The 25,880-nt window shown below is 44.6% G+C and overlaps 2 protein-coding genes across 2 annotated transcripts; both read right to left on the bottom strand.

The window, feature by feature from the left end:
* Window positions 1-1,486: 1,486 nt before the first annotated feature.
* ABCB10 (ATP binding cassette subfamily B member 10) lies at window positions 1,487-18,760 on the bottom strand. The gene is made up of 13 exons (XM_075284044.1): window positions 18,163-18,760; window positions 12,975-13,175; window positions 12,683-12,885; window positions 11,229-11,363; window positions 10,985-11,131; window positions 10,721-10,856; window positions 9,647-9,742; window positions 9,294-9,503; window positions 8,921-9,000; window positions 8,000-8,180; window positions 5,645-5,688; window positions 3,890-3,924; window positions 1,487-2,017 (listed from the first exon to the last, which is right to left on the bottom strand). The coding sequence occupies exons 1-13, from the start codon at window positions 18,524-18,526 to the stop codon at window positions 1,759-1,761; spliced, it is 2,091 nt and encodes a 696-aa protein (XP_075140145.1). The 5' UTR covers window positions 18,527-18,760; the 3' UTR covers window positions 1,487-1,758.
* A 1,740-nt stretch (window positions 18,761-20,500) lies between these two features.
* On the bottom strand, window positions 20,501-25,546 carry LOC142216154 (uncharacterized). The gene is made up of 4 exons (XM_075283755.1): window positions 25,207-25,546; window positions 22,954-23,080; window positions 22,335-22,408; window positions 20,501-21,017 (listed from the first exon to the last, which is right to left on the bottom strand). Exons 1-4 carry the CDS (start codon window positions 25,520-25,522, stop codon window positions 20,731-20,733), a joined length of 804 nt encoding a protein of 267 aa, XP_075139856.1. The 5' UTR covers window positions 25,523-25,546; the 3' UTR covers window positions 20,501-20,730.
* Between the last annotated feature and the right edge of the window lie 334 nt (window positions 25,547-25,880).

The raw sequence follows: 25,880 nt of genomic DNA, 5'->3' as shown, positions 1-25,880 counted from the left end.
AACAAGCAGGCCTGGAAGTCTTCAAAAGACTCCTTGTTAGACTTTGTACAACCTTGAAATGTTGTCCCAGGTATTGCTTTCATTGTGGTGCCTAAGGCCTGGTTCACATCTGCATTCGTTATTCTGTTCGGGGAGTCCTCATGGGGATCATCCCGAACAGAATACCAAACGCATTGACAAGCGGTGAGTTTATGACAGCACATGGACCCTATAGACTATAATGGGGTCCATGTGTCTGCAGGGAACATGCAGAGAGAGAAGTACTTCATGAACTACTTTCCTCTTCGCATGACTCATGCGGACTCCGCACGGAAAACACATGGACCCCATTATAGTCTATGGGGTCCATGTGCTTTCATTGCTCACCACTTGTCAATGCGTTTGTTATTCCGTTTGGGGGGGTCCCCAAGCGGACTCTCCGAACAGAACACTGAATGCAGATGTGAACCAGGCCTTATTTGTAAAACTATATAATAGGCTGGACTCTGTTACAATAAAATAAGACATTTAGGGCTAGTTCAGACGGGGCTCCGCGTGAATACATTCTCTCGCGGCTTTCCGCTCCAGATGAGGGAGGTGTCACGAGGCTGACGCCCCGGCTGAATCCGCCTGAAGAGAGGGCAGCTCGCTTCATTTTTGTGCGAACGGGAACACACTGCTAGCGGAAAAAAGAACGCTAGCGGTCTACATAGAACTTCTATTGTGAGGGGGCAGATCTTTAGGTGGACTTGGCATCAAAATCCGGCCCCTCTTGCCCCGTGTGAACGAGGACTTATACATACCAAGAGACTGTAGGTTTGTGTCTCCTGGGCTTGTGATAGATATGTTTTATTAGGAGTTTACAGAAAGTTTTCGGGAGAATTTGGTCTGCACATCGATTTGCTACAACCGGGCCGTCCCCACTGCTGTATTAATGTCACTGTATGTGAATATGGACTAGTCACATTAGGGTGGGTTCACATCTGCGCCCGTGTCCGGTTTCATCCAGTCTTGCCGATTTCCGTCTTCTGCCCAGAGAAACTGGACAGACGATGGAAACCCGACAGTCAGTTTTCAAACCCATTCCAGTGAATGGGTTTGCAAAGTGACCGCCCGTGAGCGTTTTGTATCTCTCCGCGGCGAAACCGTTTTTTTTTTTTTTTTTTTAGTCGGACATGCAATACTAGGTGTCTGGTTAAAAAAACCCGGTTTCGCCGCGGAGAGAAACAAAACGCTCACAGGCGGTCATTTTGCAAACCCATTCACTTAAATGGGTTTGAAAACCGACTGCCAGGTTTCCGTCCCCTGTCCAGTTTCTCTGGGCAGAAGATAGAAACTGGCAGGATTGGCTGAAACCGGACATGGGCGCAGATGTGAACCTGCCCTTACCAATATTTTGACAGTCCGTAGTAATTCTCACTTGATGTTGTTTTAGCAAAATGTAAAAGAAATCAATTACAATCCAGTAAAAGTTGTCAAAAATATGTTTTTACTTTTCCTTAATATATTCTGTAATAATATATTATTGATTTGATTACCACATATGGCGGCCGGCAGATACATTTATCCCCATGAAGTAATGGCTGGAAAGTCAAAAAGAGCAGCAACAAAGAGACCACGGGGGTAGACGGGTCACATACTGGATTACCAGTACTTAAAAAATAGGTTTAAAAAAAAAATTAAAAAGGATGAAAACTGATTCCAAAAACATCTGAAAAATACATCTCATGTATAAATAACAAAAATTATAATAAAAAAAATACAAGCTGTATGTGCTCACTAGGGGGCGCTCCGCACAGAGTCTCTATTGCGCAGTAGGCTGGACTGTTTCTCCATCAGTTTACTGAACAAGCCGTTTCTGTCCTGTAGAAGTTGCTCGTGTTTCCCGCACTCCACCACTCGGCCCTGGTCCAGAACGGCCACCGCATCTGCATTCTGGATGGTGGACAAACGATGAGCGATAATAAGAACCGTCCGTCCCTCCATAAGACGATCCAGCGCTTCCTGAACAAGATATTCATTTTCTGCATCCAGGGCGCTGTTTGGGAGCAAAAACAAAAAATTATAAAGGATAAGGAACCACCGAGAGGAACTAAAACTATGGGACGCATCGGGTGGTGGCTCTGGTGTCCTGCAGGACCGGAGACCCATCTCTAAATCCAACCAAGGACAACATTGGCATTGAGTTTTCATGTTCTTCCTGTGTGTTCAGGAGTTTCCTTCCTCATTCTAAAGGCATCCTGTTGGGTTATTTGGCTTCATATGAAACCGGATCAAATACACAGTCCAGTCATATTAATGTGACCACCGCCTACATTTGACGTCAACGTTAAATAACCAATCGCAGAAGGCACGTGTCATCAGCCATCTGGGTGCACTCATCATTGTGGAAGGCACGATGGATCAACACAAGTATGCATCTATCCTTGCGGACCATGTTCACCCCTACATGTGAAATGTTTTTCTTCAGGACGATGGCATCTATCAGCAGGACAATGCAACGTGTCATAAAGCTCGCAGTGTACGTGCGTGGTTGGAGGAGCACCAGGATGAGTTTACCGTTGTCCCTTGGCCAGCAAATTCCCCGGACTTGAACCTAATAGAGAATCTATGGGACCACCTCAATCAGGTTGTTCGCGCCATGGATGCTCAACTGCGTAACTTAACGCAGCTGGCCACGGCACTGGAGTCGGCATGGCTCAACATCCCAGTGACCATCATCACAACATCCCCTCTCTTCCTGCACGTCTCGCAGCGGTCCGCTCTGCCAATGGTGGTTATTCTGGATTTTGACAGGCGGTCACATTAATGTGACTGGACTGTGTATAAGTGATTGAAATTAGATTGTCTCTATCCACTTCAGTCAATGGGGCTCATAGTCTTCATAGAGTACTGACGAATATGTCAGCACTTACATTAAATAAATGCAACTCAAATACATAGAAAGCATAAAAGGTGTCTACGTAGACTTCCCAAGAGGGGAGAATGCAGCAAAAATACCAAATAAAATAGAGCAAATTAAAAAAAACTCAGCAGAAAATTTTTTTGTAAGTGCACCAGAGAAGAGAAAACCAGATTTGTTATACATTTTCCAAAAAAATTTGGCTTCGTCAGAACCCTAAATTTTTGGGGTTCGCCACCCATAAATCGTGATTATACTCAGGGGTTTATTCAAGCCAGAGAAGTGCATACAATTAAAAAAAAAAAACAACAACAAAAACTGTTATACTCACCTTCCCTGGGCTCTTCCATGGCATCCAGTCTTCATCTATGGGCCTCTTCGGTGTGTCCGGCTTTTCTCCCTGATGTCATAGTCCTCAGGTCACCGCTGAAGCTGGTAAATGAGCCTCTGTAGTCACATGTGAGACACTGAAGTCATGACATGCCATGTGACTGTGAGGACCATTCACAGGCCTAAACGGTGACCTGCAGCCTATGATGTCGGGAAGAGAGGTGGAAGACTTCAGAGGAGGTCCAAAGAAGCAGAAGCGCCCCACAGAGCAACCCAGAGAACGCCCCACAGAGCAACCCAGGGAACAGGAGTAGAAGTGTGTTTTTTTTCCATTTTTATACAACCTCTCTGGCCAATTATTATACTCTGAAGCCAGATGAGACCTCAGGAGCTTCAGTCAAAAACGATCTTCCCACCAGACCGGTTCACCTCTCACTAGGTATTACATAGAAGAGGTCATCCTGGTGATCTCCATGAGGCTCCATGTTCCTATTTAATCTGTCATGTTTGCCAACAAAATTGGATTACAGAAGACTGACAGAGGTCATCCCAGTCATAAGGGCAAAGATCCCAGAGATTTGGAAACTGACCAAATATGTTCATGGAATCAACCCTAAGTTAATAGAAGACCAATGTCAATGAGAACTGTGAAGAGACTGTAACATGCACTATCCTTACCTAGTGGCTTCATCCAGAAGAAGAATTCTTGGGTTCTAGAGGAGAGAAAAAAAAAAGAATAAAAACAAACAAAAAAAAATTACAAAAAATGATATAGTGCAGGATCCAAGTACAATTCCAAGGCCATAATACAGTATACTGGTACCAGATTCAGGAAAAAGACAATTTTTTAAGCGTTTGTATAAAGTGAGATCTAAAATGTGAGTTTTTGTCCATTTTTATGGGCCAGTGGTGTCACTTTCTAAACGCAACATGCGCTAGGAAGAGACGTTCCTTTCAGTCTCTCTAATATGCATGTTCAGGGACTGTGTGGATATAGAAAGAGACAGATCCGTCCTGACCACATGACAAATGATCCAAACTTACACCATTAAAGGGATCCCGAGTATTACAGGAATAATATAGGGTTTGGGGGATATTGTCACTCCTTAGGGAGAGACCACCATATAGGTGTGTGGAGACTTGTTAAGCCTTTAGCACTCCACTTTGCAAGGAACTATGGGAAGAATATGCAAATCTGGCTTCCATGATGTAATTAGGAAGACAGTTGCTGCCTCATTGTTGCAAACCAATAGAGGGCGCTCACTGGAATGTGCAAGCCTGTCTTAAGACAGGATTCCAGTGAAACAACCCAATAATGGCTGCTCCCTTTAGCCTTATGCCCGACCTTCCAAGAGGCCTTTGTTTAGCAATGACGCTGGGATTAATACCAGGTATAGTCTCTCAATCGAGGACAGCTGTTTCGATCTGGTTGGATCTCATCAGCCCGATGTAGAGAGGACTATAACCTGGTATAGGTGAGAGGCTTAGACAGGGTTTGGGGGATATTGTCACTCCTTAGGGAGAGACCACCATATAGGTGTGTGGAGACTTGTTAAGCCTTTAGCACTCCACTTTGCAAGGAACTATGGGAAGAATATGCAAATCTGCCTTCCATGATGTAATTAGGAAGACAGTTGCTGCCTCATTGTTGCAAACCAATAGAGGGCGCTCACTGGAATGTGCAAGCCCATCTTAAGACAGGATTCCAGTGAAACAACCCAATAAGGAGTGACAATATCCCCCAAACCCTGTCTAAGCCTCTCACCTATACCAGGTTATAGTCCTCTCTACATCGGGCTGATGAGATCCAACCAGATCGAAACAGCTGTCCTCGATTGAGAGACTATACCTGGTATTAATCCCAGCGTCATTGCTAAACAAAGGCCTCTTGGAAGGTCGGGCATGAGGCTAAAGGGAGCAGCCATTATTGGGTTGTTTCACTGGAATCCTGTCTTAAGACAGGCTTGCACAATCCAGTGAGCGCCCTCTATTGGTTTGCAACAATGAGGCAGCAACTGTCTTCCTAATTACATCATGGAAGGCAGATTTGCATATTCTTCCCATAGGAATAATATAGTCCAGAATATCCAGCTGTATTAGGGACGTTTGCACGAGGTCTCTCTCTCCTCTCCTCTCATACCACCCACTCAAACCACAAAAAAAAAACAAAACACTGTCTGACCAGAAATGACCATAACATGGAACATAGTCACATGTAAGTGTAATGTCACGGAAGAGGACACAGACGATCCATTTGTACATAAGTCACCATCGCCATGGTCTTCTACCATCACTCCCAGTCCTTCAGCTTCTTGTTCAGGGTGATGGTTTTATCCATTTGCAGATTATTTTATATTACATTTTCATATCCACCCTACATAACCGTGTTGTCACTTCTACAGGGCTTCTGGGTCTACATCACAGGGGACTTACCTTCAGTAATGCTCTGGCAATGGCAATTCTTTGTTTTTGTCCACCTGAAACAACAAATGGTGGCATGTGTGTATAATGGAAAAAGTGAAAAAAATTTCTTACATTTTCTTTTCCATTTGTGGTTAAGGGGATTGTCCAGGTTCAAAGCAAAAGTCACTGGGGCTGGGAGTAGTGCAAAATAACAAAATTAAATGTTACTAACCTACCCCTAAATACTTGGTTTAGGTGATATGTCCCATATTTACTCCATGTAATCTCCGATACATGCTGGGACCAGAAGTGCAGGGACTTAGGTGACTATTGTGACGATCACTGGCTTCAGCAGTCACATGTTGGGTATTGTTAATATCACTCCAGTCCATATTTGAGAGGGAGCGCACCATCTAAACTGAGATCCAGGGGTAGGTGAGTATCACTTCTATTTTACACCATGCCCCAAGTACTTCTGCATTTATCCCAAACAACGCCTTTAAGAGGCCTTAGGACATGACTTGGATATAAGCCAAACCAAACATTGATCTGCAGCTGTTCAGGATGATGGCCCTTGTATATACTTACACTGGGTTCGCTCTAAGGAAAAGGAGTATCCACCAAATACCCACAGTGATTTTTTTTATGAGCCTCATATACACTCACCGGCCACTTTATTAGGTACACCTGTCCAACTGCTCGTTAACACTTAATTTCTAATCAGCCAATCACATGGCGGCAACTCAGTGCATTTAGGCATGTAGACATGGTCAAGACAATCTCCTGCAGTTCAAACCGAGCATCAGTATGGGGAAGAAAGGTGATTTGAGTGCCTTTGAACGTGGCATGGTTGTTGGTGCCAGAAGGGCTGGTCTGAGTATTTCAGAAACTGCTGATCTACTGGGATTTTCACGCACAACCATCTCTAGAGTTTACAGAGAATGGTCCGAAAAAGAAAAAAACATCCAGTGAGCGGCAGTTCTGTGGGCGGAAATGCGTTGTTGATGCCAGAGGTCAGAGGAGAATGGCCAGACTGGTTCGAGCTGATAGAAAGGCAACAGTGACTAAAATAGCCACCCGTTACAACCAAGGTAGCCAGAAGAGCATCTCTGAACGCACAGTACGTCGAACTTTGAGACAGATGGGCTACAGCAGCAGAATACCACACCAGGTGCCACTCCTTTCAGCTAAGAACAGGAAACTGAGGCTACAATTTGCACAAGCTCATCGAAATTGGACAATTGAAGATTGGAAAAACGTTGCCTGGTCTGATGAGTCTCGATTTCTGCTGCGACATTCGGATGGTAGGGTCAGAATTTGGCGTCAACAACATGAAAGCATGGATCCATCTTGCCTTGTATCAACGGTTCAGGCTGGTGGTGGTGGTGTCATGGTGTGGGGAATATTTTCTTGGCACTCTTTGGGCCCCTTGGTATCAATTGAGCATCGTTGCAACGCCAAAGCCTACCTGAGTATTGTTGCTGACCATGTCCATCCCTTTATGACCACAATGTACCCAACATCTGATGGCTACTTTCAGCAGGATAATGCGCCATGTCATAAAGCTGGAATCATCTCAGACTGGTTTCTTGAACATGACAATGAGTTCACTGTACTCCAATGGCCTCCACAGTCACCAGATCTCAATCCAATAGAGCATCTTTGGGATGTGGTGGAACGGGAGATTCGCATCATGGATGTGCAGACGACAAATCTGCGGCAACTGTGTGATGCCATCATGTCAATATGGACCAAAATTTCTGAGGAATGCTTCCAGCACTATGCCACGAAGAATTGAGGCAGTTCTGAAGGCAAAAGGGGTCCAACCCGTTACTAGCATGGTGTACCTAATAAAGTGGCCGGTGAGTGTAGGGCTCACAATGTACATTGTTCCCTATCAGTATGTCTTCGTAGTATGGGAGGAAATCCACGCAAGCACAGGGAGAACATACAAACTCCTTGCAGATGTTGTTCCTGGCAGGATTCGAACCCAGGGCTCCACCACTGCAAGGCTGCAGTGCTAACCACTGTGTTTCCCCTTCCCCCCCACAGTGATTTTTCAGTCAGCCACACCACCCTTCTGCTCTGTCCTAGTGAAGGGCTGCCACCATAAAATTGCCGCCTGCCGCTCCGTGTCTGGTTTGGCTTTCATACTAGTACAACAATGTATTTCTTCCAGTTAGTGCCATTAGTGCAAACACATCATCGGAGATCTTCCCGATCTGCCTTACATGTGGGTAAGGGTATCTCATTTAGCCACGTCCATAACTTTTCTTTTTGTTGGAAGTATACATTGGGAGGATGTAATATTGGAAATTCGATTAAAAGGGGTCTACAAGTAAATCCACAATGGTTGGTTCCTTGCAGACCTTGAGGTGGACATACCTGACAGAAGAACACCTTTCTCCCCAACCACAGTGTCAAAACCTTTTGGAAAATGTTCAATGAAGCCCATGGCATTGGCGACCTCGGCCACCTTCCGAATCTGCTCCTGCGTGACTGTAGAGAGGTCGTCTGCCCCATAGGCAATGTTCTCCGCGATTGAGCAGGAGAATAAGACTGGTTCCTGCAATGACAAAGGAAAAGGGTAACGATTAGGTAAATCCTATCCATGAGCAAGGGTATTTGTCCACAGAATATACTTCTCTTCAAGTGTATTGCCATGTAAAATTTCCACCACATGTAGACAAAGCCTAATAGCTAGAGTGAAAATAGATTATTCAACCCAACCATAGGACTCCAATGGCTCATAGAGAGTTTCAGATGGCGTTGTGTCAATGGTCATTCGGGTTGGATATCCTATACAGCAATAACCTTCTTTCTGTAACATCCAGCCAACATGAGGACATGTCTATTCAGAATTATAGAATCCTGCACCATCTTGCTGGAGGAATGGCATCATGTGTGCCCTTCTTACCTTTCAACCTGGCTGGACACGTCCATATATGTGTCAGAAGATTAGCAGTTTTTCAAGACAATGTTGTTTTATAATTTTACAAAGTGAAATGCTGTCTATTAGAGATGAGTGAACACTGTTCGGATCAGCCGATCCGAACACCACGCTCCCATAGAAATGAATGGAAGCACCTGTGACGCTGACTTTGCCGGCGGCCGGTCGCCGTGCCAGGTGCTTCCATTCATTTCTATGGGAGTGTGCTGTTCGGATCGGCTGATCCGAACAGTGTTCGCTCATCTCTACTGTCTATATTAAACATATCTATGTATGTTCACCTAGTGGTTGTGTTCATGACAAGTTGGAATCCTTAACCAGACTGGACCAATGGACCAAAGTGTGTCTGTGATTACCTGGCTGACAGTGCCAATCTTAGATCGTAACCAAAGTGGGTTGAGTTGACGCATATTGTAGCCATCAATATGGATGGATCCTGGGAAAATAAATGGTGGATAAAATGAGAGTTCCAGGAACGTTACAGTATAGTCATAGTAATCCTTCAGAGATAGAAGACAATAATACACAACCCACTATTCATCCCCAACTGATGGGAAAACCAGATCACGGGATGAAGAAACCAAAAATTTCCAGTCCCCATGTGCCCTACAGTCTGGGACCAATGAATTAACTATTACACGATTTAAGCATAGACTTGGAGCTACCAAAATATTAGGCCCAGCAGGACCTGAGAAGTGGCCTACATAAGAAGAGCAGAAGATCACTTACCTGTGCTGGGATCATACAGCCTTAATAACAGTGAAACCAGTGTAGATTTTCCAGAACCACTTGGTCCCACCACAGCCATCACAGATCCTGCTGGGACGGAGAGGTTCAGTCCTTGGAAAACAGGAGCATCGGGCCGGCTGGGGTACATGAAGCTGACATCTTGGAACTCCAAGGCACCTCTAAACCTATCTGGTGTAATCACTAAACCCTCTGTAATGACCAAGAAACAAAAGAGTCACAAACATAGGAGAAGGTCATCACCATCAGAATTATCCAACACCAGTCGTCATTCATCAATCACCAGTCATCATCACCCATAATCACAATCAATAATCCAATCGTATTACTCTCACCATTGAATGGCATCACAGGTTTCCGGTCCAGGAGCTCCCAGATACGAGATCCGGCGCCAAATCCCTTCATCAGCTCCGAATAGAAAGAACTGAGCCCTGAAACACAAAGTGCGGCCATAAATACATTACTAACGGTCATTAGGAGCAGCAGGTACAAGGCTGGCAATTGATATATATATATATATATATATATATATATATATATATATATATATATATATATATAGTAGGCCCAAAGCTGATATACAAAGCCACCGCTTTATCTACAGGGCAGAGATCAGTCTCCAGGTAACAGTGAACTACTCGCCATATGTTCTTCTATCTCGGAGGAAACAGTGTAATAATGGAAGACAATACACGGTAATGGTGCCAATTTTCTGGTGCTAAAAGCCACAAACATTGGTACATCTGTTCTGCACAATAATTTGGGACTTTTTTGATTTAGAGGATCCATAAAGAACGTTACTATAAATTACACCGTAAACCATGCTTCTCATAACAGGCATACATTTACATTTTTTAACATATATACGGACAAAAGATGTGGGAAATTTATTCAGAGGAACGCATCTCTTAAAAGGGTTGTCCGTTTTTCGAAGATTTATCTGAATGGACTGTAAACTACACTACAGGTCACAACCCAATATTGCGTCTCCGGCCACGATGCGCCAGTGTCAATGTTTGCTAAGTGCTGCCCCCTGGTTGTGTACTGCTCTCTCGCTGCTCTGGACCTATCATGGTCATGTGACCAGCAAATCCATTAGTGGCCTTCATTGGTTTATAGTGTACATTGCTCTACGAATGAGCTAGATGGAGGGGCATTGCCATATGCAATGTAAATCAATAGATAGATGGTCACATGACCATCCTTGAGCGGATATGATAGAACCGTAATAGCACAGGAGGCCATACATATAGCAGGGAGCGACTCTTACCAAATCTTTACATTTTGCATCAGTCTGCTTTTGCATTAAGACAGGAGGTTCATGGTGAAATCTTAATTCTGAGTAAGATGGTAAAATATAAATTTCCCTATTATGTATACCATGAGGTATTGTGTAATTTTGTATGTACCTCCAATACTGATTCCCACCCAGAAGGCATACATCAGGAAGGAGGACAACTCGCCCACGGTCATGTGCGCTGCCCCGGTCAGCAGTCCACCTTTATATAACACCGCCAACACAATGAGGTTCCCGGACAGGCCAGTCTGTAGGACACAACAAACACACAGCATATTTATTACAGATGTAATTACTCTGATGACTGAAGAACAACAAGTAACGGCCACACCGAAGACAACAGGACACACAACATGGACACCGTGTCAGTACTCACAAGGCCAAAGAAACCGGCCCGGGCAAAGGCCTCCTTATAGGCCAGGTCCAGCACGTAGTTCACTTTACCATCATACTTCTTCATTTCCTCCATCTCCTTCCCAAAGGCGCGCACCGTCCGGATATTTCCAATACGCTCCTCCGATAGCTAAGGCCACAAGAGCAAGGATTAGAGAAGATGGCACAACACAGGGGTTACCAATAACAGGTCACCATGAGCCAGTCTTACGCCGAGTGGAGATTACCTGAGTGGCTTCTGCAAGAGAATCCTGAGTCAGTTTTGAGACTTTTCGTAAATATCGCCCATAAAACACTGCGACGATGGCGAGTGGAGGAACGATACTGAGGACAAACATGGCCAATTGTGGAGAAACAAAAAACTGCAGGTGGAAAAGAAAAACATATAATGTAGATATAACTCAACAATACAGTATATGTGTCTGTCTATGTAGTGTGTATATACATGTGTTTGTATATACCTTCATCAAATCCAATTCTTGCCACCCTTCAGTAGGCGCTGTTCTAATAATTCTGGTATAGTTGGATTTTTTTCTGTAGGCCCCACCATTCCTGAGCAATCATTGCAGTTAGTTTTAACATCCAATATGTTAATATGGCTCTCTACTGTCAGGTGGGTGGTCCCAGACTATCTGATCCTGCCTGACAGTAGAGAGCTATTAATGCTGGAACTAACAGCAATGATTGCTTAGGAACGGTGGGGACTGGAGAAAAAAGTTTAACTGTTCCGGAATCAGTGGAGCACCTACTGAAGAATGGAAAGAGTTTGAGATGATGGGGCGATAAGATATCTATTTAAAGGGGCTCTATCAGCAAAATCATGCTGATAGAGCCCCACATATGCGTGAATAGCCTTTAAAAAGGCTATTCAGACACCGTAAATGTTATATTAAACTACCCCCCCGTTTTAAAATAATACCATAAAAAAGAATGTGATCTACTTACGCATCGTGCATGCTGGGCGGGCATTCAGGGTGCGCCGTCTTCTTCATCCACGCCTCCTCTTCCTCCGATGTCCTCCGGTCCCGTCCTCCTCCGGCGCTTGCGAACTGACATTGATAACAAAAAATGGCCTGGGCGCATGCGCAGTAGCATGCGGCTTCTACTACGGCTACTGCGCATGCGCCCAGGCCATTTTTTTTATCAATGTCAGTTAGCGAGCGCCGGAGGAGGACATCGGAGGAAGAAGAGGCATAGATGAAGAAGAAGACACACCCTGAATGCCCGCCCAGTGTGCACGATGCGTAAGTAGATCATTCTGTTTTAGGTTTTGCTGATAGAGCCCCTTTAAAGAGGCTGGCTTTGCAGTCTTACACATTGTGCATGCTCTGCTGGGAATTCTGGAAACGTATATGGAAATAAGTTATCCCAGATGGGAAAAGGAAAAGAGGTCCTTTAGCACCACCCTGCAGAAGGCATCCCCATATAGATCAGTGCCTGCCTCAAGAAGCCTAGTGACATGACCTGGGATTGAAGTCAAAGCAGAACATCTCCTCCAAAAGAAAGGGAAATCCATCCATAGACATTCCTTCCCAGAATTCCCAGCAGAGCGTGCACTGCCCGTAAGACTCTGCAATTTTCTCAAGGAGACATAGTGCCCTTTCTGTATGTAATATATGCATGTAGAGATTTGACTAAGTGTGCCTGTCTTGTACTGTAACTTATATACATGCAGCATTACCATCATCCCCACTCCCACAGACGCCTGCGCCACCGCTCTCAGCCCATCTGACAGGTTCTCTGTGACCGATCTGCCAATCAAAACTGTGTCTGAAGACAACCGATTGATGAGCTCTCCTGTACGGGTCTGGTCAAAGAAGCCGACCTCCTGCCTCATGAGCGAGGAGAAAAGAGAGGAGCGCAGCCTGCTTACAATCCGCTGTCCTGGGGAGGATCGAGAAAAAGTCACCATTATGGAAATGAATACTCAGTACCGCGTCATCCTATAGTTATATAGTCAGTGCTCTCCATACCTGAGGTTTGCATGAGGTAGACGCGGGTCCCGTTGGCCGCAGCTCCGCACAGGAACACCCCACTCAGTAAGGCACACAGGGTTGTAAGGCTGGACGTCAGATCCTGGGACGGATTCGAGTAGATCACATCGATCACTTTACCCAGGAAAAACGGAGCCGACATGGTAATCACACTGGAGACGGTGAGGAAGCCGACCGCCGCTGCAGGAGAAAGACAACGTTACGTTATAATATCCCCCATTGTCAGAGGATCATCCAGGATTTCATTGCTTAACACTTTTATGACATATTAAGCAGATGCTGAAGTGAGTGGTCACCCCTTATTATAATGACTAGCAGACATGGAAACAGTCAGTATGCAGGATTAGTAGGACCACCATTGATCACAGCTATATGCCAGGTGGGACCCGGTTACTAGATGACCCGCAACCCTGAGCTTCTGCTATGTATTCAACCAAATGGTACAACGTGTTAGATTCCCAGGGTAAATGACGTTACTGGCCCGGAGGACCCCGGGACATCCTGGACCCGTGTACAAGCCGATTATTCCACATGGGACAGACAGTAATAGAAACTCTGTGGATAAGAACGGCTTTCCTCAACAATAACACCCCCTTGTCATATAGAAAGAAGTCGGCTGTGACAGAAAGTTTTGTCTCGATACAACTTTCCCAGAAAATTCCTCTTCCTCATGGAGTTGGGTCCAGTTTGCATTGGCACAATGAAGTTGTCTATTCTGCTCAACCATCATCCCACTTCTATCTAATGTGTATGGCCAGCTTTAATGACAGAAGTGAGGGAAGAGGTGACCAGAAGGAACGTGACCCAGAACTTTCCAAAACTTCTAAGTTGGCCATAGACATGACCAGCAGACTAGCCAGTCCTGGTGGGGCGTGCTGACAATCTGATGTCCATGGAGATTCGTACACATATGGTTCCTCCTACTCATATAGACAAAGGCTGGACAAATGCAGTAAATAGGGCAGAACAGACAGATTTTCTTGGAGGTCCATACAATGTCGCTAATCTCTAGATCCAGAGCACGAGGAAAGATAAGAACAGAGGCGATGGGTCTCAGACTGGAGGGCTACACAAGGCTGCTCTGTCTATTAATCTGGTTATGTGCCCTAGAACGTGCTATCACCATCATCCTAAAGCTGGGAATACACATGCCATAGTTGTCAGATGACCGACACCTATCTCACCTGACTTCCCAATTCAAAAGCATGCTTTGGCATCACCCCAAGAAGAAAAGGATTGGGCACATGAACTCCTTCCCCCTCCCGACATCTTCTGTTGGTTCAATGGCCGACAACCCCATACATGTTAAATGGATGGCCAAACCTGCCAAAAATGGATTAGAAAAAATATCTGCTCCCTTCTAGAAACAGTGCCTCTCTTGGACATAGGCTGTGCCTGGTATTGCAGTTCATTTCCAGTTAAATTCCAGACTAAACATATGAACAAAGGGGGCGTTGTATCCCCTCAAGATGTTATGACCTGGATGTGTAGGGATCATGTAGGAAGATCTGCACATATTCTGTATAGCTGCAGGATGGACCTAAGGACCTTCAGACTGACACTGTATGCAGACCCAACGTGACGCCATACCAAGGTCTTAGGTCCTTGGTCTAAGGTGGACATCATGTAGTGTCCGAGCCGCAGTCATGGAGGAGGAGTGGTGAACTGAGGACTCATTCGCTTCTGACAATGAAGCAGTTAAACAGCATTAAACATTGTATAAAACTGGTCAGAAAAGTTGGGTGTATCAGACAAGAGCAGAGCGAGCAGGATTCTGGAAGATAAGACCCAATATCCTCACATCAGCTTAAAAATTGCCAGTTGGCTACTGCCGGGAAGAAGGCTCTGAAGTTACTTATCTGTGACAACTCAGACATCGGCCGCCCTACACCCCATTAACAGGCACCACTGCTAACACCTCCTGGACCAGAACTCATCCTGGAGAACACCACAGGGACATAGACATTGTGGGGACCATGCGATGACAATGCAGAGTGATTATGTAGGGACAATGTGGTGACAATGTAAAGACAGCAAAGAGACAAGACAGGGACAACAATGTATAGTTGGGCCAATGCATAGGCAGCGGAGGGACATTGTGGAGACAACATGGGGATAACGTGTTGACATTTCATAGACAGCAGCGAGACAGGGGTCAGAAGTGTAGGGACAGGGGTCAGAACTGGAAAGTGTATTTTGGTAATACATGAAATAAATTTCATCACAGAAAAAACTGCTTGACCCAGACCCCTCTGCCATGTATTATACACCGCACATGATAGATGGGGCCCTAATATAGAATATAAATAGGGGCCCAGGAGCTTCATTATACTTCACTACGACTGCTACACACATGGACTATTCCTGCTCTTCAAAACCTGGAAGGATCCCACAGTGAATTACACCAGATCCAAGATAGAAATTAAATCGGGTAACATGAAATCTGATCATAGGGGCAACACGGTGGCTCAGTGGTTAGCATTGCAGCGCTGGAGTCCTGGGTTCGAATCCCGCCAGGAGTTTGTATGTTCTGCTTGTGTTTGCGTGGATTTCCTCCCATTCTACAAAGACATATTGATAGGGAAAAAAAAAAAAAGTACACTATGATCCCTATATGGGGCTCACAATCTACATTAGAAAAAAACCCCAAAAAAACCCAAAACGCTCGATCATAGTAAGAGGCAGCGAAAAGGGCAGCACAAGAGAAGACTTCCTATGGGACTCTGCAAGGAGAGAGCAGGTGCCGAGGAGGAATCGCACCGCTGCTTATTACATCTCTCCAGAATCCAGCACAAACATCTCATACATATGGAGCTCAGCTGAGAGAATCCCGGGGGCAGAGGACTCGAAGGAATAGAATCCTGATCTGCAATGAATATGCAGTGGTTTGCAAAACTATTCATACCCCTTGAATTTTTCCACATTTTGTCATCTTACAACCACAAACTTAAATGTATTTTATTGAGATTTTAAGTGATAACCAACACAATTGTGAAGCGGAAGGAAAATGATACGTGGTTGTTAAAATTTTAATCAAATAAAAAACTGAAAAGTGTGACGTGCAAAAGTCCTCAGCCCCCTATACTTTGTAGAGCCACCTTTCGCTGCAATTACAGTTGTCAGTCTTTTGGGGTCTGTCTCTACCAGCTTTGCACATCTACAGACTGAGATTTTAGCAGCACCTTTCTCTCCGCATATTTCGTGCAGAAACGGAGTGGAAACCACACGGATCCCATTGTAGTCTATGAGATTTCCTTAGGTAACTGCTTTTTATGTGTATGGGGTTCCAAGCGGACTCCCAGACTGGAAACCCGAACTCGGATGTGAATCGGGCCTAATAGAAGTTGTACTGTGCAAAGTCCATATATGACATAAGATTGTGGTATGACAGTGGAAGTGATGAAAAATTATATAAACATACAGATCAAGGACATAATAAAAGTAAAGTGCGTGCAGACTGTAATACGCAGAGAACCTTGAGATACTTGAGGATTCTGCCTCCAGCAAAGACTCTAAACTGTGGACAAAGAGAAGTTTATGTACATAAGAAGCTTCTTAGATACAGGTTATTATTTATTCTGAGTTAATTAAATATTGTTAAAGAAACGGTCAAGATTTCCAAGGCTTGTGTAGAAGAGATTAAGGCCACAGGCCAGCGCCATCCTCAGAAGATGACACACTAATCCACCATCCTCAGAAGATACGTATAATAGACCAGTACGATTATCAAGAGATGGCACACTAAGGCTAGGTTCACCCCTGCACCGGTCTCCATTCAGGGTTTCCATCCCCGAACCCGCTTAAAAAATGTGGAGAGAAAAGTCTTGCAAGCAGGACTTTTCCCTTCACTTTTTTCGGACGGATACCAGGTGAAAACCCGGCAAAACCCATTATCGTCTTTGGGGTCTGTGGGTTTCCACGAGTAACCGCTTTTTCCAGTGTATTAGGTTTCTGTTTGTGGGGTCCCCAAGTGGGCAGGTGTGAATACAGGTGTGACCCTAGCACAAGTGTGAATCTAGCATAGCCTAGCACCTTCCACAGGAAATAGATACACCAGAGCAGCACCATCCTCAAAAGATGGACCCAGAAGCCCAGCACCATCTTCAGGAGATGGACCCAGAAGCCCAGCACCATCTTCAGGAGATGGACCCAGAAGCCCAGCACCATCTTCAGGAGATGGACCCAGAAGCCCAGCACCATCTTCAGGAGATGGACCCAGAAGCCCAGCACCATCTTCAGGAGATGGACCCAGAAGCCCAGCACCATCTTCAGGAGATGGACCCAGAATCCCAGCACCATCTTCAGGAGATGGACCCAGAAGCCCAGCACCATCTTCAGGAGATGGACCCAGAAGCCCAGCACCATCTTCAGGAGATGGACCCAGAAGCCCAGCACCATCTTCAGGAGATGGACCCAGAAGCCCAGCACCATCTTCAGGAGATGGACCCAGAAGATCAGCACCATCTTCAGGAGATGGACCCAGAAGATCAGCACCATCTTCAGGAGATGGACACAGAAGATCAGCACCATTTTCAGGAGATGGACACAGAAGATCAGCACCATCTTCAGGAGATGGACACAGAAGATCAGCACCATCTTCAGGAGATGGACACAGAAGATCAGCACCATCTTCAGGAGATGGACACAGAAGATCAGCACCATCTTCAGGAGATGGACACAGAAGATCAGCACAATCTTCAGGAGATGGACACAGAAGATCAGCACCATCTTCAGGAGATGGACACAGAAGATCAGCACCATCTTCAGGAGATGGACACAGAAGATCAGCACCATCTTCAGGAGATGGACACAGAAGATCAGCACCATCCTCAGGAGATGGACACAGAAGATCAGCACCATCCTCAGGAGATGGACTCAGAAGATCAGCACCATCCTCAGGAGATGGACACAGAAGATCAGCACCATCCTCAGGAGATGGACACAGAAGATCAGCACCATCCTCAGGAGATGGACACAGAAGATCAGCACCATCCTCAGGAGATGGACACAGAAGATCAGCACCATCTTCAGGAGATGGACACAGAAGACCAGCACCATCTTCAGGAGATGGACACAGAAGACCAGCATCATCCTCAGGACACGGTATATTACACCAGTACCATCCTCCGGAGAGGATACACTAGTTACATTTGGTAACATCAGGTACCTGTAAGTCTCCACTTCTCTGGCTGGGCCAGGGCAAGCAGCCTTTTGACATCTTGGGAGGCCAAGCTCTTCTTTGCAGATTGATCTTCCTTCTTTGGGTCCTGCACCTTCTCAGATGTCCCTTCAGCCTTGCTGATTGGTGTTTGGCTGTAACACTTGTAGCTAACAGCTGACTTGCAGTGCCATGTACTGTCTAGTCTATAAGCTCCAGCTGTCCTCCAGGACACAGGCCTATTGATAATCCTTTGGGGATCTCTGCATAAAGTCCTATAAGAGTGGCCACCAGCATAGACAGGGGGTCTGGAGAGCAGCCATAACCTGCCCTTGATAGCCCCGAGCCCCGGTGAGAGGCAGCAGCCCAGCATGTCTGCAGCAGGTCCAGACCAGGGAGCAGATCATGAATGGTGAGGAGCAGAAGGTCAGGAGCTGGGGGTCACCTGCAGGGGGCCTCCTCCATGTGCTGTGCAGGAAGTGTCCTCCTGGAGGAGTAGTAGTAGTGCTGGCCGGGCAAGGTGTAGAGATAGGGCCTGTGTGTGGCCTGTGATAAGCGGCTGCCTCCTCCTCTCTGTGGGTGTGAGCCTCTCATCATCTGCTATGTCATGATGCACACTCACGTTATTTCTCCCCCCAGACCCGGTATTACAACAGCCACTACTTCCCTAGTTGCCCACTCCCCTCCCCATTACAGTGCTGCCCCTCCCCCTCAGCCGGGGATTAACCCCTTGTTACCAGCTGGCAGTCACTTCAGTTTCATTCAGAGACTTCCAGAACCAAAACATGACAAGGAAGGTTTATTACAGCCCCAATATATCCCAGCAGGAGACTGGAAGAAGAGATTGTATTCTCTATATAGCAGATACATAGTAGATATATTGTATGATCAGTTATTTACATTATATACATTGTATCCTGCCTCAAAATACCATAGAAAAGAAGATCCCTGTTATTATTATTATTATTATTATTATTATTATTATTATTATTATTTACATAGTAGATACATTGTATTATTATTTATTGAAATTTTACATACATTGTATCCTGTCTGAAAATATCACAGAAGACAGGAGTCTATTATTATTATTATTATTATTATTATTATTAATAATATTTTGAATTCATTGTATTCTTCCTGTCTCCTATATGGTATATAGATACATTGTATCCTGCCTGTCTCCTATATGGTATAGATACATTGTATCCTTCCTGTCTGCTGTATGATATAGATACATTATATCCATGCTGTCTCCTGTACAGTATACATACAGTGTATGCTGTCTGTCTCCTATTTATAGATACATTGTAATAACTTTGCTTTCCTGTAAGGAACTCTCATGACATCACTGCACCACGTGATAGGGGCGGGAAAGTGACATCATTGGGTCATGTGACCACTATTCTAGGTCAGACCACAAATGTGACAGCAGATATAGAATGTGACAGTACATGCAGCAAAGTCACCTCCAGCATCTCACCAGTCGACCATGTTACATGGGATTTATAAGATCCTCATAATACTCACCTAAACTGCTATAGAATCTCTCAATACACACCACAGCTGCTGCAGAACCTCACCATACTCACATCAGCTCATGCAGAACCTCATAATACACACCACAGCTGCTGTAGAACCTTATCGTACTCACATCAGCTCCTGCAGAACTTTATAATACACATCTCAGCTTCTGCAGAACCGCACCGTACACACATCAGCTCCTGCAGAACTTTATAATACACATCTCAGCTTCTGCAGAACCGCACCGTACACACATCAGCCGCTGCAGAACCTCTCAATACACACCACAACTGCTGCAGAACCTCTCACTCACATCTCAGCTTCTGCAGAACCTCACCGTACTCACATCAGCAGCTGCAGAACCTCTCAATACACACCACAGCTGCTGCAGAACCTATCCATACATACCCCAGCTGCTGCAGAACCTCTTCATACTCACATCAGCTTTGCAGAACCTCTCAATACACACTTCAGATGCTGCAGAACCTCTCAATATACACCTCAGCTGCTGCAGAACTTCATAATACAGATCTGATCTCCTCCTACTGTACTCCAGTATCTGTTTACGAGCATTGAGATTTTCCTTCCGCCCCCCTCGTGCCAGGATTTAATAACTTTATCTTCATTTATCAAGTTTTCAATAATAATTTTTTTTTGAACTTTTGGTAAAAGTGAAATTTTATTTCTGGTTATTGACATTCAGTGATTTATAGAACCATTCCATAAGAGGGGTATTATTTATGTCAGAGCCCCCTTCTTACGTATCTTCTATGCCCCCCTCCCCCATGTCCTTCTTCAAACTACTTCCCCCTTAACCCTATTTTCCCATGCCCCTCCTCATGTAGCTTCTATACCTCCTCCCCATGTCTCCCATGACTCTTCTTATGTAGCTCTTATACCCCTCCTCCATTTCCCCCATGTCCTTCTATATTTCCTCCCCCATGTCCTTTCCCTTGTAGCCTCTATATACCCTCCTCCATGCCCTTCCACATATATACCCCATGTCCCTCCCCGTGAATCAACTAAACCCCCATCCCATGTCTCCCATGATCCTCATTTCTTCACTTCTCTCTCATGGAAGAATTTGTGTAGAAATTTCTTGCGCTCCGCTCTCTCTTTCCGGGGATTGCGTTCCTCTGACATTCTGAAATTGACATTTAGTAGGACCTTATGGATCAGGTTGAGGAACTGCAGATGTCTTCCCAGGGTCTTCAGATTGTCTTCCTGGGTATAATTCTCCACAGAAAAAATCTCCTCAGCCCCCATCCCCTCAAATATGTCCCGAAATTTGGAGAAAGGGCCACTTGTCTTGTGGGTGAGGACGATGATCGGAAAGATTCCTGCGTAGAGGAGAATAAACATTCATTAGGAAGAAAAAGATGGAGAAGAGATACAGATAGAGAAGAGACAGAGAAGGGAAGGGAATGGAAGGCAGAACATGGTGTAGCCAACTGGAGACACAAGCCAAGACCTCAGGTGAATTGAAGAGGAGATAAGCTGTTCTCTCCAGACTATGTTACCAGCCCGAGGCCCATGTGTTGTCTGGATCTCTACAGCTAAGGCCCATGTGCACCGTCTACCTTTCTCTATTAGTGGCCAATATATACCTTATGTGTCTCTTTACTGGAGGCCCTTATGCATCTTCTTCTTTTAATTCCTCTAGGCCTATCTAATCTTCTGAATCTTTGTACTAGGCGTCCACAGCACTTTCAGCCTCTCTACTGTGTCTCTGTTGGGGTCCATGTGCACATTTTGCCTCTCTTTACTGGGGACCCAAATGCACCTCTGCTTGTTTGTACTAAGGGTCCATATGAACCTTTTGCTCCTATACTGGGGTCCATATGACTATTATGAGAACTCGATTTATTCATCCATGACACAAATGGTGATTTTTGTATCTTGGTCCAGATCATGCATAACCCTACAATTGCAGGTGGGACACATAGTGAAGCCTGCCCATGACCAGAGACCATCAATGTAGATGGCTATGTTTACCATCAATATTATACTACTATTCTGTGCCCATCAGCCATTTGGTATAAATGCTGTGATTCCCATCCATGTAAATGAAATCCCCTGCTGGGAGATATCTGTTCTTGTACACCCCATCGCTGAGAATCGCCCCAATTACTAGAACGCCCATTGGATCTGGGATGGAGTTTTACATCTATCTACAAACACTATGATATTTATGTTTGAGACGTAACAATCTTACAAATTTCTATGTTACATAGTTACACAGTAGATGAGGTTGGATAAAGACATCAGTCCATCAAGTCCAACCTATAACCCTACAATCCCCTACAGTGTTGATCCAGGGGAAGGCAAAAAAACCCCATGAGGCTCATGTCAATTACCCTATTTCAGGGGACAAAATTCCTTCCCGACTCCGATCTGGCAGTCAGTATAAAAACCCTGGATCAACGTGTCCTTGAAATCATCAGTCATAGTGCAGGGCTCATAGACTATGAATAGTGGTGTACAGTCCATTATCTATGTACCCCCCCCCCCCACCCTACAGCAAAAGTAATGGAAACATTCTCCATACATAATTGATTTTGGGTGCACATGTGTCTTATACCCTAAAGGAACTCAAAGTTACTCTCGACACCAGATTGTGTTTTTTGCTTTTTGCTACGATCTTACTGTATATCTACCTGTTAGGTCTCGACAGGTCTTAAGGAACGTCTTGAGTTCCGCCACCTCATTGTCTGCAATTTCTCTCTTTACGCTGTAAAAACAAATATTATACTGAGATTTCCTATAGACATTGTGTGTACCCTTCATACAGCAGTGTTCACCATCCATTAGGGGTGTAGCTGTAGGGAGTGCGGTAGTAGCGGTCGCCATCAGGCCCTGGATGCTGGGGAGGCCCTAAAGGTCCCTTTGTCACATAACATATACCACTACTGTAATTTACCACAAGGTAAGTAGGGGCCCTGTTATAGATTTTGTGTTGGGGCCCAGGAGCTTCAAGTTACACCTCTACCCTCTATTGTCATTGGATGGCCAAGTGTCTGATAAGGGGTCAATACTATTGTCACTGGATGCGGGTGAACATGTGGCCATCATCTGAGTAAATACTCAAGCTTATGACTTTTTATATTGAGAGCTAATGGTTGACAACAAACAAGGGACAATTCCAGATCCAGGTAGTAATAAACACTGAGGCATTGATCTTTACACTGCTGACAATCATTAACTTAAGGTCCATGTCTGATAAATCCAAGAATATTAACCCAATGTAGGTGACCTCATACCATGCATGGTCCTTACCTGTAGACATATACTGGCACAATAATATCGCTGAAGTTTGGTTCTATGTCCGAGTCTTCCAAGCGATTCAATACATCATCAAACTCCTTTGTCCATTCAACTCCAGTATTCAGTGGGACAAAGTTTGCTAGAGAAAAATAAAGACCAAACAAAAAAAATCTTAAGATGAACTATAAGGACTTACAAAATAACCCAAATTCAACCAAAATCCATCCCCTTCACCTCAATACAACACTCTGCACCAAGCCCAACAGCCTCTCATCTCTGATAGCTTCTCTTCCCTCCAAAGTTCACTCACATACAGTGTTGGCCAAAAGTATTGGCACCCCTGCAATTCTGTCAGATAATACTCATTTTCTTCCAGAAAATTATTGCAATCACAAATTCTTTGGTATTATTATCTTCATTTAATTTGTCTTCAATGGAAAACCACAAAAAGAATTGTCAAAAAGCCAAATTGGATATAATTCCACACCAAACATAAAAAAGGGGGTGGACAAAAGTATTGGCACTGTTTGAAAAATCATGTGATGCTTCTCTAATTTGTGTAATTAACAGCACCTGTTACTTACCTGAGACACCTAACAGGTGGTGGCAATAAATAAATCACACTTGCAGCCAGTTGAAATGGATTAAAGTTGACTCAACCTCTGTCCTGTGTCCTTGTGTGTACCACATTGAGCATGGACAAAAGAAAGAAGACCAAAGAACTGTCTGAGGACTTGAGAAGCAAAATTGTGAGGAAGCATGAGCAATCTCAAGGCTACAAGTCCATCTCCAAAGACCTGAATGTTCCTGTGTCTACCATGCGCAGTGTCATCAAGAAGTTTAAAGCCCATGGCACTGTGGCTAACCTCCCTAGATGTGGATGGAAAAGAAAAATTGACGAGAGATTTCAACGCAAGATTGTGTGGATGGTGGATAAAGAACCTCGACTAACATCCAAACAAGTTCAAGCTGCCCTGCAGTCCGAGGGTACAACAGTGTCACCCCGTACTATCCGTCAGCGTCTGAATGAAAAGGGACTGTATGGTAGGAGACCCAGGAAGACCCCACTTCTTACCCAGAGACATAAAAAATCCAGGCTGGAGTTTGCCAAAACTTACCTGAGAAAGCCAAAAATGTTTTGGAAGAATGTTCTCTGGTCAGATGAGACAAAAGTAGGAAAAGGCATCAACATAGAGTTTACAGAAAAAAAAAGGCCTTCAAAGAAAAGAACACGGTCCCTACAGTCAAACATGGCGGAGGTTCCCTGATGTTTTGGAGTTGCTTTGCTGCCTCTGGCACTGGACTGCTTGACCGTGTTCATGACATTATGAAGTCTGAAGACTACCAACACATTGTGCAGCATAATGTAGGGCCCAGTGTGAGAAAGCTGGGTCTCCCTCAGAGGTCATGGGTCTTCCAGCAGGACAATGACCCAAAACACACTTCAAAAAGCACTAGAAAATGGTTTGAGAGAAAGCCCTGGAGACTTGTAAAGTGGCAGCAATGAGTCCAGCCCTGAATCCCATAAAACACCTGTGGAGAGATCTCTTGATGGCAGTTTGGAGAAGGCCCCCTTCACATCTCAGGGGGGACCTGGAGCAGTTTGCCAAAGAAGAATGGTCTAAAATTCCAGCAGAGCCTTGTAAGAAACTCATTGCTGGTTACCGGAAGCGGTAGTTCGCAGTTATTTTCTAAAGGTTGTGCTACCAAGTATTAGGATGAGGGGGCCAATACTTTTGTCCGGCCCATTTTTAGAGTTTTGTGTAAAATGATCAATGATTTGACTTTTTTTTCATTCTCTTTTGTGTTTTTTCATTGCAAGCAAAATAAATGAAGATAATAATACCAAAGAGTTTGTGTTTGCAATCATTTTCTGGAAGACACTGAGTATTATCTGACAGAATTGCAGGGGGGCCAATACTTTTGGCCAACACTGTAAATATAGAATATTTTCAGATTAGGGGTAAGTTCTTCTGTCTGATGAGTCCTTAATAACGTTCACATCATGTTCAAGGATGAACCATAGTCAAATATTCACATCATGTTCATGGATGGTCCATAGTCACAATGTGATATAATTCTATTCCATGGAATTTAAGTCTGGCCACCATGGATGGTAGTCCATATAGTCTGAGAGAAGTCTATTTTTGGATTATCATGACCCATCTCATGACTTTGTACCCTTTTGTTTGTGCAAATGAACAAGGAACCTGCTCAATAAGCAAATGAGCAGGAACCTGCTCAATAAAAGTGAAAATCACTTACCCAATTGGGTGTAAAACTCTCCAGTCTCAAAGGAGTTTAGTGTGGCACATCCTCGATTGTCCACCATAGTGATAGTATGGGTGAGCGGATAGGCATTCCTTACAGTAGTGAGGCCACCGTCAGCAGAGCCAGATGCAGCATGTGTTGTGAACTCCTTATCATGGAGGGCGTATTTGCACGAGTTGATCAAGGAAGATTTTCCGTGTCCCAGGTAGCCCATGAGCTGGATGAGGACTCGATTGAAGCCTTGGTTTCCCAGGGGGCAGTTATTCAAGGAATAGCATAATATGTATTGCTTCAGCTGCTCAATATCCATCTCTGTCTTCTAAATCTGAGGTCTGAGCGATCACAAAGGAAGCAAAATTCTAATGGAAGTGAAAGTGAAAGAGATTCCTATAAATGGGTAATTCCGTATGTGAGCAATAACACGCCTAACATTTATTATTATAGACCTGTTCTACTGTAAGAACCCAGAAGTCAACATTTCTCCAGATCACAAGAATCTTCTCTCACTTATCAGATCAGGCTGTGGTATAAATGTGTTATAAGTAAAGATGAACAAAATGCATGAGATTCATTTTTTGACTAACCACATGCAGAGACAGATAGATCTAGAAACCAGACACCCCTGTACACTGTGGTAAACAGCGCTAAGAGTCTGGCGCCCCCCGACC

The sequence above is a fragment of the Leptodactylus fuscus genome, chromosome 8 (assembly GCF_031893055.1).
Source record: "Leptodactylus fuscus isolate aLepFus1 chromosome 8, aLepFus1.hap2, whole genome shotgun sequence".
Classification (NCBI taxonomy): Eukaryota; Metazoa; Chordata; class Amphibia; order Anura; family Leptodactylidae; genus Leptodactylus; species Leptodactylus fuscus.
Note: the sequence above shows the minus strand (reverse complement) of the source record. Positions and strands in the feature narration are given on the sequence as shown.